The sequence below is a fragment of the Cynara cardunculus genome, unplaced genomic scaffold (genome assembly GCF_001531365.2).
Source record: "Cynara cardunculus var. scolymus isolate 2C unplaced genomic scaffold, CcrdV1 Un_Scaffold_3994, whole genome shotgun sequence".
In the NCBI taxonomy this organism is placed as follows: Eukaryota; Viridiplantae; Streptophyta; class Magnoliopsida; order Asterales; family Asteraceae; genus Cynara; species Cynara cardunculus.
Window position 1 is genome coordinate 39,510 of NW_020201706.1, and position 13,738 is coordinate 53,247.

At 34.5% G+C, this 13,738-nt stretch overlaps 1 protein-coding gene across 1 annotated transcript in view; it reads left to right on the forward strand.

Moving 5' to 3' along the window:
• The window catches only part of LOC112503855 (xyloglucan endotransglucosylase/hydrolase 2-like), a 1,153-nt gene extending 880 nt beyond the window's left edge, over window positions 1–273 (forward strand). The window contains exon 3 of the mRNA XM_025107839.1: window positions 5–273. Coding sequence (XP_024963607.1) covers window positions 5–273 — 269 coding nt within the window. The remainder of the gene's footprint in view (window positions 1–4) is intronic.
• The last annotated feature ends 13,465 nt before the right edge of the window (window positions 274–13,738 follow it).

Genomic DNA, 13,738 nt, shown 5'->3' on the forward strand with positions numbered 1-13,738 from the left:
CAAGGTGGGCGTGTGAAGGCAGACTGGACTAAAGCACCGTTTACTGCTTCCTACAGGAAATTCAATGCCAATGCCAAAAGAGTTGGTACTAATTCAAWGTCAACAAGCTCTGAATCTGACAACCAGGCGTGGAGTACTCAAGGACTTGATGCAGCTGGCCGAAACAGGATTAGATGGGTGCAAAACAAGCACATGATCTACAACTACTGCAGTGACCRCAAACGGTTTCCCAATGGTCTACCTGCTGAATGCAAGAACTCTAGATTCCTTTAACCCTACGCTGGATCTTGGTTTGCATATTTCATTTTCATCTTTTGATTGAATTCTGGTCTTAAATATTCGTTATTCTTTGTCCTCGATACAAATTATGATTATAAATAAATACCAAAGTGCGTACATATATTAATTGCTATTCTTCTACCWCATATATAAGCCTCATGACGTTGGAAATTGTCTTGGGTAATGTGTTTCCAACATAAACATTTTCGACCAAAGTTTCCTTCACCAAGTAATGTTTCCAACGGCCTACTGTGTCTTAGAATTGTTACACTTTATATCTCTTCAATCATGTGTTTAATTACCTTTGCTACGTAATAGAATTATAGTTATAAAATGAAAGAAGCAATGTGATGACAAAAATGGAAATGAGATAAAGACGCCTACAAGTAAGTCTGGAACGAATTCCATATTTGCCTAATTTCCTCCCTGGCTAAGTCGCCAGTAAATTGATGCAAGTTTTTTTTAAGTATATAATATTTATATATGGTAAATAAAACAAATAAACTCACACACCCTTCTCATCTTTGTTGAGGTTTGAACCATGACCTCGCCAAAGACTCACATACCCCAAAGCAAAGGCCTTTTGATGAATTGATGTAAGTTCTATATTCATGCCGCAAGTGTATGGGTGGTGTAACATACAGGTTGATCTAATGGTTAAGGCAATGGACTAAACAAGGATTTGTCAAATTGAATTTAATTGATGGATTGATAATTAAAGTAATTAGACAGAAACAAATAAAGAAAACAAGAAATGAATGAAACCATCAAGGAACCAAACAAAACGAGACAAACTACCTATGAATGGGCATTGGGTAATGTCCATTCTGATTTTCAATAATGGTGAGGATTTTTTAAGCAAAACTAGTTCAAGCTGCCTCTTCAGAAGTGGACTAGTTTTCTTGAACCAAAACCCACTTTTACTACTATAATATGCAAAAGTTAAACACATTAACCTTAAAAAAATATTTTTCCCAATCTCTGTCTCTAATTTTCATGTTAAGTGAACACATGATCAAAATCAATTAACCAAACACTAACTTCAGCTAGGGAAAAATCTATCAATTGAATCTCAATGTTAACAATTGGTCAATACCAAAACATCGACCCAAAGCGACAATTAGCCAATCAAAATAATGTCGAATTAAACACCAAATAACGAATTGTTTTTGAATCTAATTACACTAAACATTAAAATTAGGATAAACAAGCAAATTAATTAATCMCTACATTAAAACTAAATTCAAAGGAAAGCATAAATAAGAAATTAAAAAATAACTCTKAACATATGTTTGAGGAATGTTGTAAAATTCAGAGAAATAATAGGTATATAGTACGGATAAAACTTGAATAAAACCGTGCGATCATGTAAGAGATAGATTTCCTTAAGTTGTATTTGGACACTAATTTTCTGTGGTTTCACGAAATCAACTCGAGGATAATCTCAAATCTCAATCACGATCCTCGCATTCGTTTCATTTTATTCTTTGAGAATCGTAACGATTCCTAAATCGAAGTCGAAAATATTAGCCCGTTAAATGGAAATCACTAGAGTATTAGTGGGCGGTTAACGGCACAGCAGTAAAAAACGACTTACATTGATCAGAAGGCATCAAATCTTCTAATTTTTCAGAGTCGGAAGCCCTTCCGGTTCAAGGGCTTAGCTCTTCAGAATCAAAAGCTCTGACTCCTCTGAGTCAGAAGCTCTGGCTCCTCGGAATTAAGGCATCCGAGTCAAAACCATTTCAGAATATCAAAAGCTTCTAAAAAACATTAAGAAGCTCGATTTTCCAACCACATTCTTTATAAAATTAGGGGTGTTGCCCCATGGACCTCACAGAGGGGTGCGGCCCCTTGTACACCAACGTGTGGCACCATCTAGTGATCACGGGTTCTAGTTAGCTTACACGAATGTACATCCCACACCTCATATCCCATGATATTCTCTTGTGAATCCAACCCCATATATTCTCTTGTGAATCCAATTATACAAAATGAACTGACTATTTCACTAAAGTCACCAAATATTAACAATTAACTTTGAACATGTATAGAAAAATATAAACTAGATATAGAAAATTATAAAGTGCATAAAATTATAAAGATGCAAAAATTAAAAGGGCAGTAATTGAAATGATATAGAATCATATAAAGAGCATAAATTAAAGAAGATGCAGAAAATGAAATCAACAYAGTGCACGAAATAAGAACCAAGCCAATTTAATAGGATGAACAATAAAAAGAAATCATGAAAAAACTAATAATAACAAACTAGCTAACTAAGAACATCAAAATAACTGCATAATAAAAAGAAATATGGAGGATGATAATCGAAATCATATGAAAAGCAATTGCAAATCGAGATCTATTGGCATAAGCTTGTAGAACAAGAGTTCTTCCTCCCCAAACTCAAAAAKGCATAAGCTAAACTAGAACTTTAGAGAGTATTTTCGTTCTAATATCTAAAGCACATCTGAATAATGAAAAAACCCTAAAAACATATAAATATCGTAGCAAAAAGACCAAAACGTACTTCAAAAATCGGGATACCAAACACTGTTCACAGTTGTAAAGGAATCCTTCATGCCYGTAAAAGGAAAACGGGAAAATGGCCAAACTTTGGAACAATATTGCTTTACGACCGTCAAGAAATCATTCATGGCCATGAAGTAGTGGAAGATAATTTTTCATGTTCTAAAGAGTTATCTTCATGCCGAAGCATCATATTTTTCATCGACTCTTCACCAACAATTAAAAAAAATTAAACATATGTAGAAAAAGATAAATTAGAAAAGAAAATTATAGCGCATAAAATTATAAAGATTCAAAATTAAGCATGTAATAAACGAAATGAAATGAAATCAACAAAGTGCAGGAAATAAGAAACAAATCCAAAAAATACGATGAACAATAAAAGAAATCAAGAAAAACTAATATTAACAAATAAGATTGGTGCAATGGGTTTTAAAATTTATAACCATAAGTGTACAAATGTGTAGCATCCGGGTMGATTACGAGGAGAGGATGGACTAAATATGGATTCGTTTTATACTATGACCTAGCTACGAGAAGCATCAATCAGTTTAGAATGATTTTATTGAAAAGACTAGAAAGAATKACWAGTCAATAAAGATAAAAGCTAACGAAAATTGGATGATGTCAGTCTTGGATTTAAGTGATGGTGAGTATTTGTTGTGTAAAATAATTTAACCCTCTTTCGAAGTGGAAAAACTTTTCTAAACCAAGATTGAGGTGCAAAAACTTTTCTAAACCGAGATTCATGGTTACTTTCAAAGAATGCATACATTGGAAAGAAACATTACGGGTAAAACAAATATTTTCACCAGTTTACGTTCCTAACTATTTTTATGTCAGAATTGTAGTCATTGATCAATATAATTTCAAATTAAGATCAAACTATCGTTCATATCAAAATTTAACATATTAACTAAACATTTTATAAAAATCAATTAACTAAACGCCAATTTATATCAGGTAAAAATCAACCACTTAAAACTTAGTTTGTTATATAAACAATTGATCACAATGTCGATCCAAACAGACGATTACCACATCTCAAAGTTTATTATAAAAACAATTGATCAATACCACAACGTTGGTTTGGTCTCCTATTCCATCATCTTCACTTAATCCGACCCAACTCTAAGTACTTAATCCACTTTGTTTTTATAATAAATCTTAGAAACCTAAATCCACATTCATGATCACTGTTTTAGTATTAAAACCCGGTCAAAATCTAAATAAAACCAAAAAGGGACACTAAAATAATATCTCCAACGCATATTAAACGAAAGTTAACTAAAAACAAATAAAAACTGAATGCAAAAGCTTAAACTGAATGCAAATTGCAATTATAAACTAATATGAATATTGCATGCATAAAATCCAAATGACAAAGCTAACTAAGAACAACGAAATAATTGCATAAACAAAAAGGAACGTGGAAGATGATACCCAAATTCGTATGAGAACCAATTGAAAATCGAGATCCAATGCCAAATCGATCTAATGTGATCTAAAAAACATTTGAATAATGAAAAATTTTCCTAAAACCGTATAAATATTATGGCAAAAAGACCAAAAGGTCCTCCAAAAATGGGTCTACGGGAACCGTTCACGGTTGTGAAGAAATCCTTCACATCCATAAAAGGCGAACAGAGAAAATGACCAAACTCAAAAACAATGTTTTCAACAATAAACTTGTGTTTCCACCGACCTATGGATGGATGTATCCGTTCATAAGTGATGATCTTGACGTTTTAAAGTTAAACGTAAATGATCAAGATTTTCTGAATACTTTCAGATTGCCTCGTTGACTTCCTTTTGCAAAGCGCAGGATGGTTCCTCTTGAAAATTGTGAATGTAGCCTAAATCTGAAACCATTCTAAAACCTATATAAACCATTCCTTCCCACAAATCTAACACGCTTCACCTCTCTTTCTCTCTCTAAACACTACTAATGGGACTGTCAAGCCATTCATCTCTAAAGCTTGTGCACTTGCTTTAACAATTTCATATTTGAAAGTAGCAGCTTCAGCCAGAAGTTTTTACAATGACATTGACATTACTTTTGGAGGTGAACGAGCTAAAATACTCAATGACGGTCAGGATCTCACACTTTCGCTCGATCAATACTCTGGCTCTCGTTTTCAGTCCAAGCATGAGTACCTCTTCGGTAGATTCGACATGCAACTGAAACTAGTACCTGGCAACTCCGCTGGCACAATCATCACATTCTCATCATGTCCCGCACCTTTACTGCTTCCTACAGGAAATTCAATGCCAATGCCAAAAGAGTTGGTCCTAATTCAAAGTCAACAAGCTCTGAATCTGACAACCAGGCATGGAGTACTCAAGGACTTGATGCAGTTGGCAGGAACATGATTAGATGGGTGCAGAACAAGCACATGATCTACAACTACTGCAACGACCGCAAACGGTTTCCCAATGGTCTACCTGCTGAATGCAAGAACTCTAGATTCCTTTAACCCTACATTGGATCTTGATTTTCATATTTCATTTTCATCTTTTGATTGTTTTCTGATCTTCAAAAATTTTTATTCTTTGATTCGTTTTCCTTGATACATATTATGATTATAAATAAATACCAAAGTGCGTACATATATTAATTGCTATTCTTCTACCTTGTATACAAGGCTCATGACCTTGGAAATTGTCTTGGGTAATGTGTTTCCAACCAAAACATTTTCGACCAAAGTTTCCTACGCCAAGTATTGTTTCTGACGGCTAGTCCGTCGCTGTCTTAGAATCGTTACTCTTTTTGTCTCTTCAATCATGTGTTTTATTACCTTTGGTGATAGATCATAATTATAAAACGAAATAAGTGATGTGATAAGAAAAATTAAAATGAGATAAAGACGCCCACAAGTAAGTCCGGAACGAAATCCATATTTGCCTAATTTCCTCCCCGGCTAAGTCGCCAGAAAATTGATGTAAGTTTTATACTCATGCCGCAAGTGTATGGATTGTGTAACATACAGGTCGATCTCATGGTCGAGGAAATGGACTAAACAAAAATTTGTTGGAATGAATTCAATTGATGGATTGATAATTAAAGTAATTAGACAGAAACAAAATTAGGTTTATTTGATGGATTTTTGGGTATAGTCGAACTTACTGGATTTTGATACTGTCAGATATATGATCATCGCCAAGGCGTGAGCGATAAACAGGAGAGTTCATGGTGCTCTCCGCCTAAGGCATGGGCTATTTGTAGCCAAATCTATGCTCATCACCCATCTCGTTAGTTCTTGCTTATCGTCTCCCATTGTGGATTTGTGTGCGCTTACAGAATTCTTTGCCTAAAATCAACCGTGCTTAATGAATAAGATGATTTTTCATCAAGATCTGCCCTGAGAAGCATCAACAACATTATTATCAATAATTGAGGTTAATGATTAAAGCCGGATTTGAAAGGTTGCAGAACTGTTTGATTAATTTTGGTATTTGATTGGACTCGTCAGAGTTTGAAGATGAGAAATATGAACTCATAGTTCTTAGTAGAGAGGTTTAAGAGTTATAATAGCATGAAGAGGTGAGAGGAAAGGGAACAGATTTATAGAGAGGGGTGAAGGTTTTTCATGATGAAGGATCAAACATCTCTGTTATTCTATTGGGTAGGGACCTGAAATACTTAATGGTGGTCAGGATCTCACACTTTCTCTCGATCAATACTCTGGCTCTGGTTTCAGTCCAAGCATGAGTACCTCTTTGGTAGATTCGACATGCAACTGAAACTAGTATCTGGCAACTCTGCCGGAACAGTCACCACATTCTATGTAAGTACCATCATCCGTAATAGTCTCGAATTGTATGATCACGTTTATTAATGTCACAAAGTCTAACAAAATCAATGTCTTTGTATTGAATCACATCAGTTGTCATCACAAGGTGCGGGACATGATGAGATAGACTTTGAGTTCTTGGGCAACTCAACTAGAAACCCTTACACAATCCACACCAATGTGTATTCACAAGGGAAAGGAAATAAAGAACAGCAGTTCCACTTATGGTTTGATCCCACTGCAACCTTCCACACCTACACCATTGTATGGAACACTCAAAGAATTATAGTTATAAAACGAAATAAACGATGTGATGACGAAAATGAAAATAACATCGAAAATGAGATAAAGACGCCTACAAGTAAGTCCTCAACGAAATCCATATTTGCCTAATTTCCAACCTGGCTAAGTCACCAGAAAACTGATGTATGTTTTATATTCGTCCTGCAAGTGGATGGGTTGTGTAACATACAGGTTGATCTCATGGTCGAGGCAATGGACTAAACAAAGATTTGTCGGCCTGAATCAATTGATGGATTGATAATTAAAGTAATTAGACCGAAGCAAATAAATAAATAAAAGAAATGAATGAAACAACGAAGGAACCAAACAAAGCGAGACAAACTACTTATTCTGATTTTCAATAATGGTGAGGATTTTTTAAGCAAAACTATAATCTGCCTCTTCCGAAGTGGACAAGTTTTCTTGAACCAAGACCCACTTTTACTACTACTTTTGCCAATCTCTATCTCTAATTTTCATGTTAAGTGAACACTTACGAAATCAATTAACCAAACACTAACTTCAACTAGGGAAAAATCAATCAATTGAATCTCAATGTTAACAATCGCTCAATACCAAACATTGACCCAAAGCGACAATTAGCCAATCAAAAGAATGTCGAATTAAACACCAAACGACGAATTGTTTGCAAATCTAATTACAATAAACATTAAAATTGGGATAAACAAGCAAATTAATCACTACTTAAAACTAAATTCAAAGGAAAGCATAAATGAGAAATTAACATATCAATTCGAGGATAACCTCAAATCTCAATCTCGATCCTCACATTTGTTTCATTTTAAACTTAGAGAATCGTAATAATTTCTAAATCGAAGTCGAAAATATTAGCCCATTAAATGGAAATTACTAGAGTATTAGTGGGCGGTTAACTACACAAGAGTTAAAAATGACTAGATCAGAAGGCATCAAATCTTCTAACTCTTCAGAGTCGAAAGCCCTTCCGGTTCAAGAGCTTAGTGCTTCATAATCAAAAGCTCTGACTCCTCAAAATCAGAAGCTCTGGCTCCTCAGAGTTAAAGCCTTTGAGTCAAAACCATTTCAGAATTAGAAGCTTCTGAACAACATTAAGAACCTCAATTTTCCCAAGCACTTTCTTTATAAAATTAGGGGCGTTGCCGCATGGACCTCACAAAGAGGTGCGGCTCCTTGTACACCACCATATGGCACCATCTAGCGATCAGGGTTCTAGTTAGCTTACACGAGTGTACATCTCGGACCTTCTATCGATCCCGTGATATAACGTAACTACCAACCCCATATATTCTCTTGTGAATCCAATTATATAAAATGAACTGATAATTTCACTAAAGTCACCAAATACTAACAAGTAACTTTGAACGTATGTAGAAAAATTTAAACTAGATACCAAAAATTGTAAAGTGCATAAATGTATAAAGATGCAAAAATTAAGAGGGCGGTAATTGAAATGATGCATAATGATATAGAGAACATAAACTAAAGAATATGCAGAAAATGAAAACAACATAATGCACGTAATAAGAACCAAGCCGAGAAAATAGCATGAACAATAAAAGAAATCATGAACGAACTAATAATAACAAACTAGCTAACGAAGAACAACAAAATAACTGCATAAATAAAAGGAAATATGGAGGATGATACTCAGAATCATATGAAAACCAATTGCAAAAATCGATATCTAATGGCATAAGCTTGTAGCACAAGAGTTCTTCCTCCACAAGCTCAAAAATGCGTAAGCGAAACTCAAACTTTAGAGTATTTTCGTTCTAATATCTAAAAAACATCTGAATAATGAAAAAAAATCCTAAAAACATATAAATATTGTAGCAAAAAGACCAAAATGTACTTCAAGAATTGGGCTACCAAACCTTGTTCATAGTTGTGAAGGAATCCTTTACGCTCGTAAATGGCAAACGGGGAAAACGACCAAACACAGGAACAATATTGCTTTAGGACCGTCAAGAAATCATTCACGGCCATGAAGTAGTTGAAGATAATTTTTCATGTTCTAAAGAGTTTTCTTCGTGCCCATGCATCATCTTTTTGATCGATTCTTCATCAACAATTAAAAATAATTAAACATATGTTGAAAAACATAAATTAGATATAAAAAATTATAAGGCGCATAAAATTATAGAGATGCAAATTTAAGCGTGTAGTAAACAAAATGATGCAAATTTATAAAGAGAGCATAAACCAAGGAAGATGTAGAAATGAAATTAACAAAGTGCAGGAAATAAGAAACAAATCCAGAAAATACGATGAACAATAAAAGAAAACAAGAAAAACTAATAGTAACAAATTAATAAGATTGATACGATGAGTTTTAAAATTATAACCGTAATCATACAAATATGTGGCATCCGAGTCGATTACGGGGAGACGATGGACTAAATATGGATTCGTTTTAGACTCTGACCTATCTACGAGAAGCATCAATCAGTTTAGAATGATTTTATTGAAAAGACTAGAAAGAATGACAAGACAATAAAGATAAAAGCTAACGAAAATTGGATGATGTCCGTCTTGGATTTAAGTGATGGTGAATATTTGTTGTGTAAAATAATTTAACCCTCTTTCAAGGTGGAAAAACTTTTCTAAACAAATATTCATAGTAACTTCCATAGAATGCATACGTTGGAAAAAAAATATTACGAGTAAAACAAATATTTTCACCCGTTTACGTTCCTAACTATTTTTATGTTAGAATTGTAGTCCTTGATCAATATAATTTAAATTAAGATCAAACTATCCTTCATATCAAAATAAAACATATTAACTAAACATTTTATAAAAACCAATTAACTAAACGTCAATTATTATCAGGTAAAAATCAACCAATTAAAACTCAGTTAGTTATAGAAACAATTGATCAATACCACAACGTTGGTTTCGTCTCCTATTCCATCATCTTCACTTAATCCAACCCAACTCTAAGTACTTAATCCACTTTGTTTTTATAATAAATCTTAGAAACCTAAATCCACATTCATGATCGTTGTTTAAGTATTAAAACCCGGTCAAAATTTAAATAAAACCAAAAAGGGACATTAAAGTAATATCTCCAACACATATTAAACGTAAATTAACTAAAAACAAATAGAAATTGAATAGAAAAGCTTAAACTAGATTCAAATTGCAATTATAAACTAATATCAATATTGCGTGCATAAAATGCAAATGACAAAGCAAACTAAGAAAGACGAAATAATTGTATAAATAAAAAGGAACGCGGATGATGATACCCAAATTCGTATGAGAATCAATTAAAAATCAAGATCCAATGCCAAATCGATTTAATATCTAAAAAACATTTGAATAATGAAAAAAATCTCCTAAAACCATATAAATATTATGGCAAAAAGACCAAAAGGTCCTCCAAAAATCGGCCTACGGGCACCGTTCACAGTTGTGAAGGAATCCTTCATGCCCATAAAAGGCAAACAGGGAAAATGACCAAACTCAAAAAAATGATTTCAACAGTAAGCTTGTGTTACCGCCGGCCTATGGATGGATCTATCCGTCCATCGGTGATGATCTTGACGTTTTAAAGTTAAATGTACTCATCTTTCAATCACATGTTCAATTATTTTTGGTGATAGAATCATATATATAAAATAAAATATATGATCATGTGATGAAGAAATGGAAACAAGATTAATAAGTCTAGAAGAAATTTATGTTAATTAGTCTGATTGTCTCCCTACAAAATGGTGCTGGATTCAATTAATCGATTGATAAATAAACTAATTTGACGGAAACAATCACTACTAGAGCTTGGCTATTAACAACAGAAAAATTTAACGGGAATTCCCATAAAATTTAAGACAAATTTTTGACAATTTTTAAAGGGAAAATCGTTTACTTTATTAAAGAACATATGGAATCTCGATCACTTTTCGACGGAGACCAACGTTCAACGTTTTTCTTAGATATCAATCCATAATTTTTTATTCCTTTTTATGGTTAATTGATACCTAACATAACAGTCGAAAGTCCATTGAAAATAAGTTCAACAAAATATGATTTTTATTTAATTTTTGGAATTCACACTACCTCAAAATGCCACTAAGGCAACAAATGAAAAATGTTGCTTAAGAGGGGTTTATGTGTTGCCTAAGGCTTAGGCAACAAGGCCACGTTGCCTAAGAAGTGTTTCCTTCTCAACGTTGCATAAGAACCTAAGTTAACTTTGACTGTTTTTTAAGATTTTTTGGGTGGTCAACATTTTACTAAGGCAACATTTTATAGCACCCTCACCTCCAAAAGTGATGTCAATATCATCGTAAAAATATCTAGCAGATGCTACTACCATCAGGCATGAAATTGCTAGAGCAATTTTACAAGCTTGAGAATTTGAATAGCTTGACTGGCCCATATATATTTCTTTTTAGGAAAGGAGAGATAACAAGGGAGTTTGAGAGATGTGATGGGTTTGTGTTTGTGCATAGCAATTTGTTTATATAGGCGTAGCTACATCGACAACATGTTAGAGGAAACCTCCTGTTTTTTCTTTCTGGAGAAGGAAGTCATGCTGGCAGAGGGGTGACCCGACCATAAAATGAATAACAAAACATCCAATTATGTGTCCACCTCATGGTTTTATACAATTTCCACCTACTTTCCTAAACCAATAATATAGATGGGGTGAGAACAGGATAGAACCAAATAACTAGGAAAAAAATGGATGAAAAACAATATATCAAAATGAATCTCAAATTAAAAATAATAAAAATGATCGTTTTTTTGGTACAATTTGTTTTGCTTCATTGTTCGTTATATTTCATTGAATTTCATTTAATAATAAATTTATGATAGCTATATTTTCTTGGTTTAAAATTAAGGTTAAAAAGCCTTTTATTTTCATCATTATGAGAAAATAATGTGTTTATTTAATCTATATTTTCTTTTTGTTTGTTTGTAGAAGTCTAGCACAAAAAGAAACATTTTTGTGGACTTCATCAAGGCCCACAGCACCAGCAGCCCACAGTCCAGCAACCCAGCAAAAAAATAGCAGTCCAACAGCAGGAGAAGCAGTTTCTGGAGAGGCAGCAAGAGATCGAGAGAAATCGGTAGCAAGATGGAAGACATGGGCAGCGAGACGGAAGACGTGGGCAGAGAGGGATCGAGGGAGCAAAGTCGGTGGATAAAAGAGGGGCTGTTCGTTTGGAGGCTGTCGATAGAAAGGGGCTGTCAATTGAAGATAGAGGCGAGAGAGGCAGCAGCCRAGAAGGAGAAGAAGAAGCTGTCGATCGGACAGCAGGTTATCGAAGGGGTTGTCGATTGACAGCAAGAAGAGGGAGAGGCATCGATCGAAGGAGCAAGATTTCTCATCAATCTCCCGTTATTCTTGCGGTAAATCTTTAACAATCTTTTGAGTCGGTAACCTAGTTTAGCGATGTCTGGCTAATTTTTATTTACTCCAACATTAGTTAACTTTAGATTTTGATGTTTTCCTACTTTGAGATGTCGTTGCAATTGTTTGGGACAAGTTTATTTATGTGATTTCTAGGTTAATTGTTAATTTCATTTGAACATTAATTAAATTGGCCGATTAGTTAACAGTCCTATGAATGCTTGTTATTCAAAACATTAGATACGTAAATGTCTTGTGGCTTTGATAGGGTAACAATAGAACTCCTTGAATTCAATAAAGATTTCAATTTGAGTTCTTGAAATCTCATAATCAAAGTGATATTAAGCCGAGCATATGAGCTTTAATTATTTGAGTCGGTGTTTTCTAATTCGTTAAAGCTAATTACGTTTGGGATGTTGAGAGCTTGTTCATTGTTCCACTTGTAGTTAAGATTTAGCTAAAGAACTGATTTTAGCTAATGYCTAGTTAGGCGAAAACGAAGGTTGTCAGAGCTTGTTGATAACCAYACCCGACTTGAGCTTGTCCTATCTTTTTACGTTTGCGAGATCGCTGATAARTATTTACATCATCATCGAGAGTGATCTAATGTTGGATTTCGTTCTCATTGTTTATAATCAATTTTAATCGCATGTTTAGTCTAATTAATCAAATCCAAACCCCCCCCCCTTTTTAATTACTGTTAAGTCGTTGCTTTGTATTTGATTTTTCTAGACATAGTAAGTTAAACCGAGTCTCTGTGGATACGACCCGACTTACCGCTATTACAATTTTGGTTGTAATTTAGCTTGTAGTTGGAATTTATTATTTGGTGGACTCGGCATCCGTCAAATTTTTGGCGCCGCTGCCGGGGACTCGGTGTTTCTAACGGTTTATGCCTAGATCTTCACGTACAGGTACGCCTATTCCCATAGACACAGAAATTGAACGGACAGCCAAGCGATTCAGGAAGYTAGCTAGGCTTCGGAAGGCGCAAGGCGAATCTTCAAGTTCACCGGTAATCAACATCTGGAAGGATATTGAATTACCATCCGAGTCTGAAAGCGAAGTAGAGGAACTAAAGACGGAATCTGAGGAAGAAGAGGAGGAAAATCCGAAGGTCAACATGGCCGATGAGCAGACTTTACGTCAATTGGCAACTCAAGACGTTGCTCAAACTCCAATTTGTATCAGGTATCCGACAGGTAATCAAAACTTTGTTCTTAAGACTGGCTTGGTCCATCTCTTACCCACATATCACGGGTTAGAGAATGAGGACCCTAATAAGCATTTAAAGCAATTCCATATTGTTTGSTTGAGCATGAAACCGGCCGAGGTCACGGAGGACCTTATAAAGTTAAAGGCTTTTCCTTTTTCTTTAAAGGACCGGGCTACTGATTGGTTATACTCGTTACCTCCTGATTTGGTAACGACGTGGAACCAAATGGCGAGGCTATTTCTAGACAAATTTTTTCCCGCCTCCCGAGCCGCT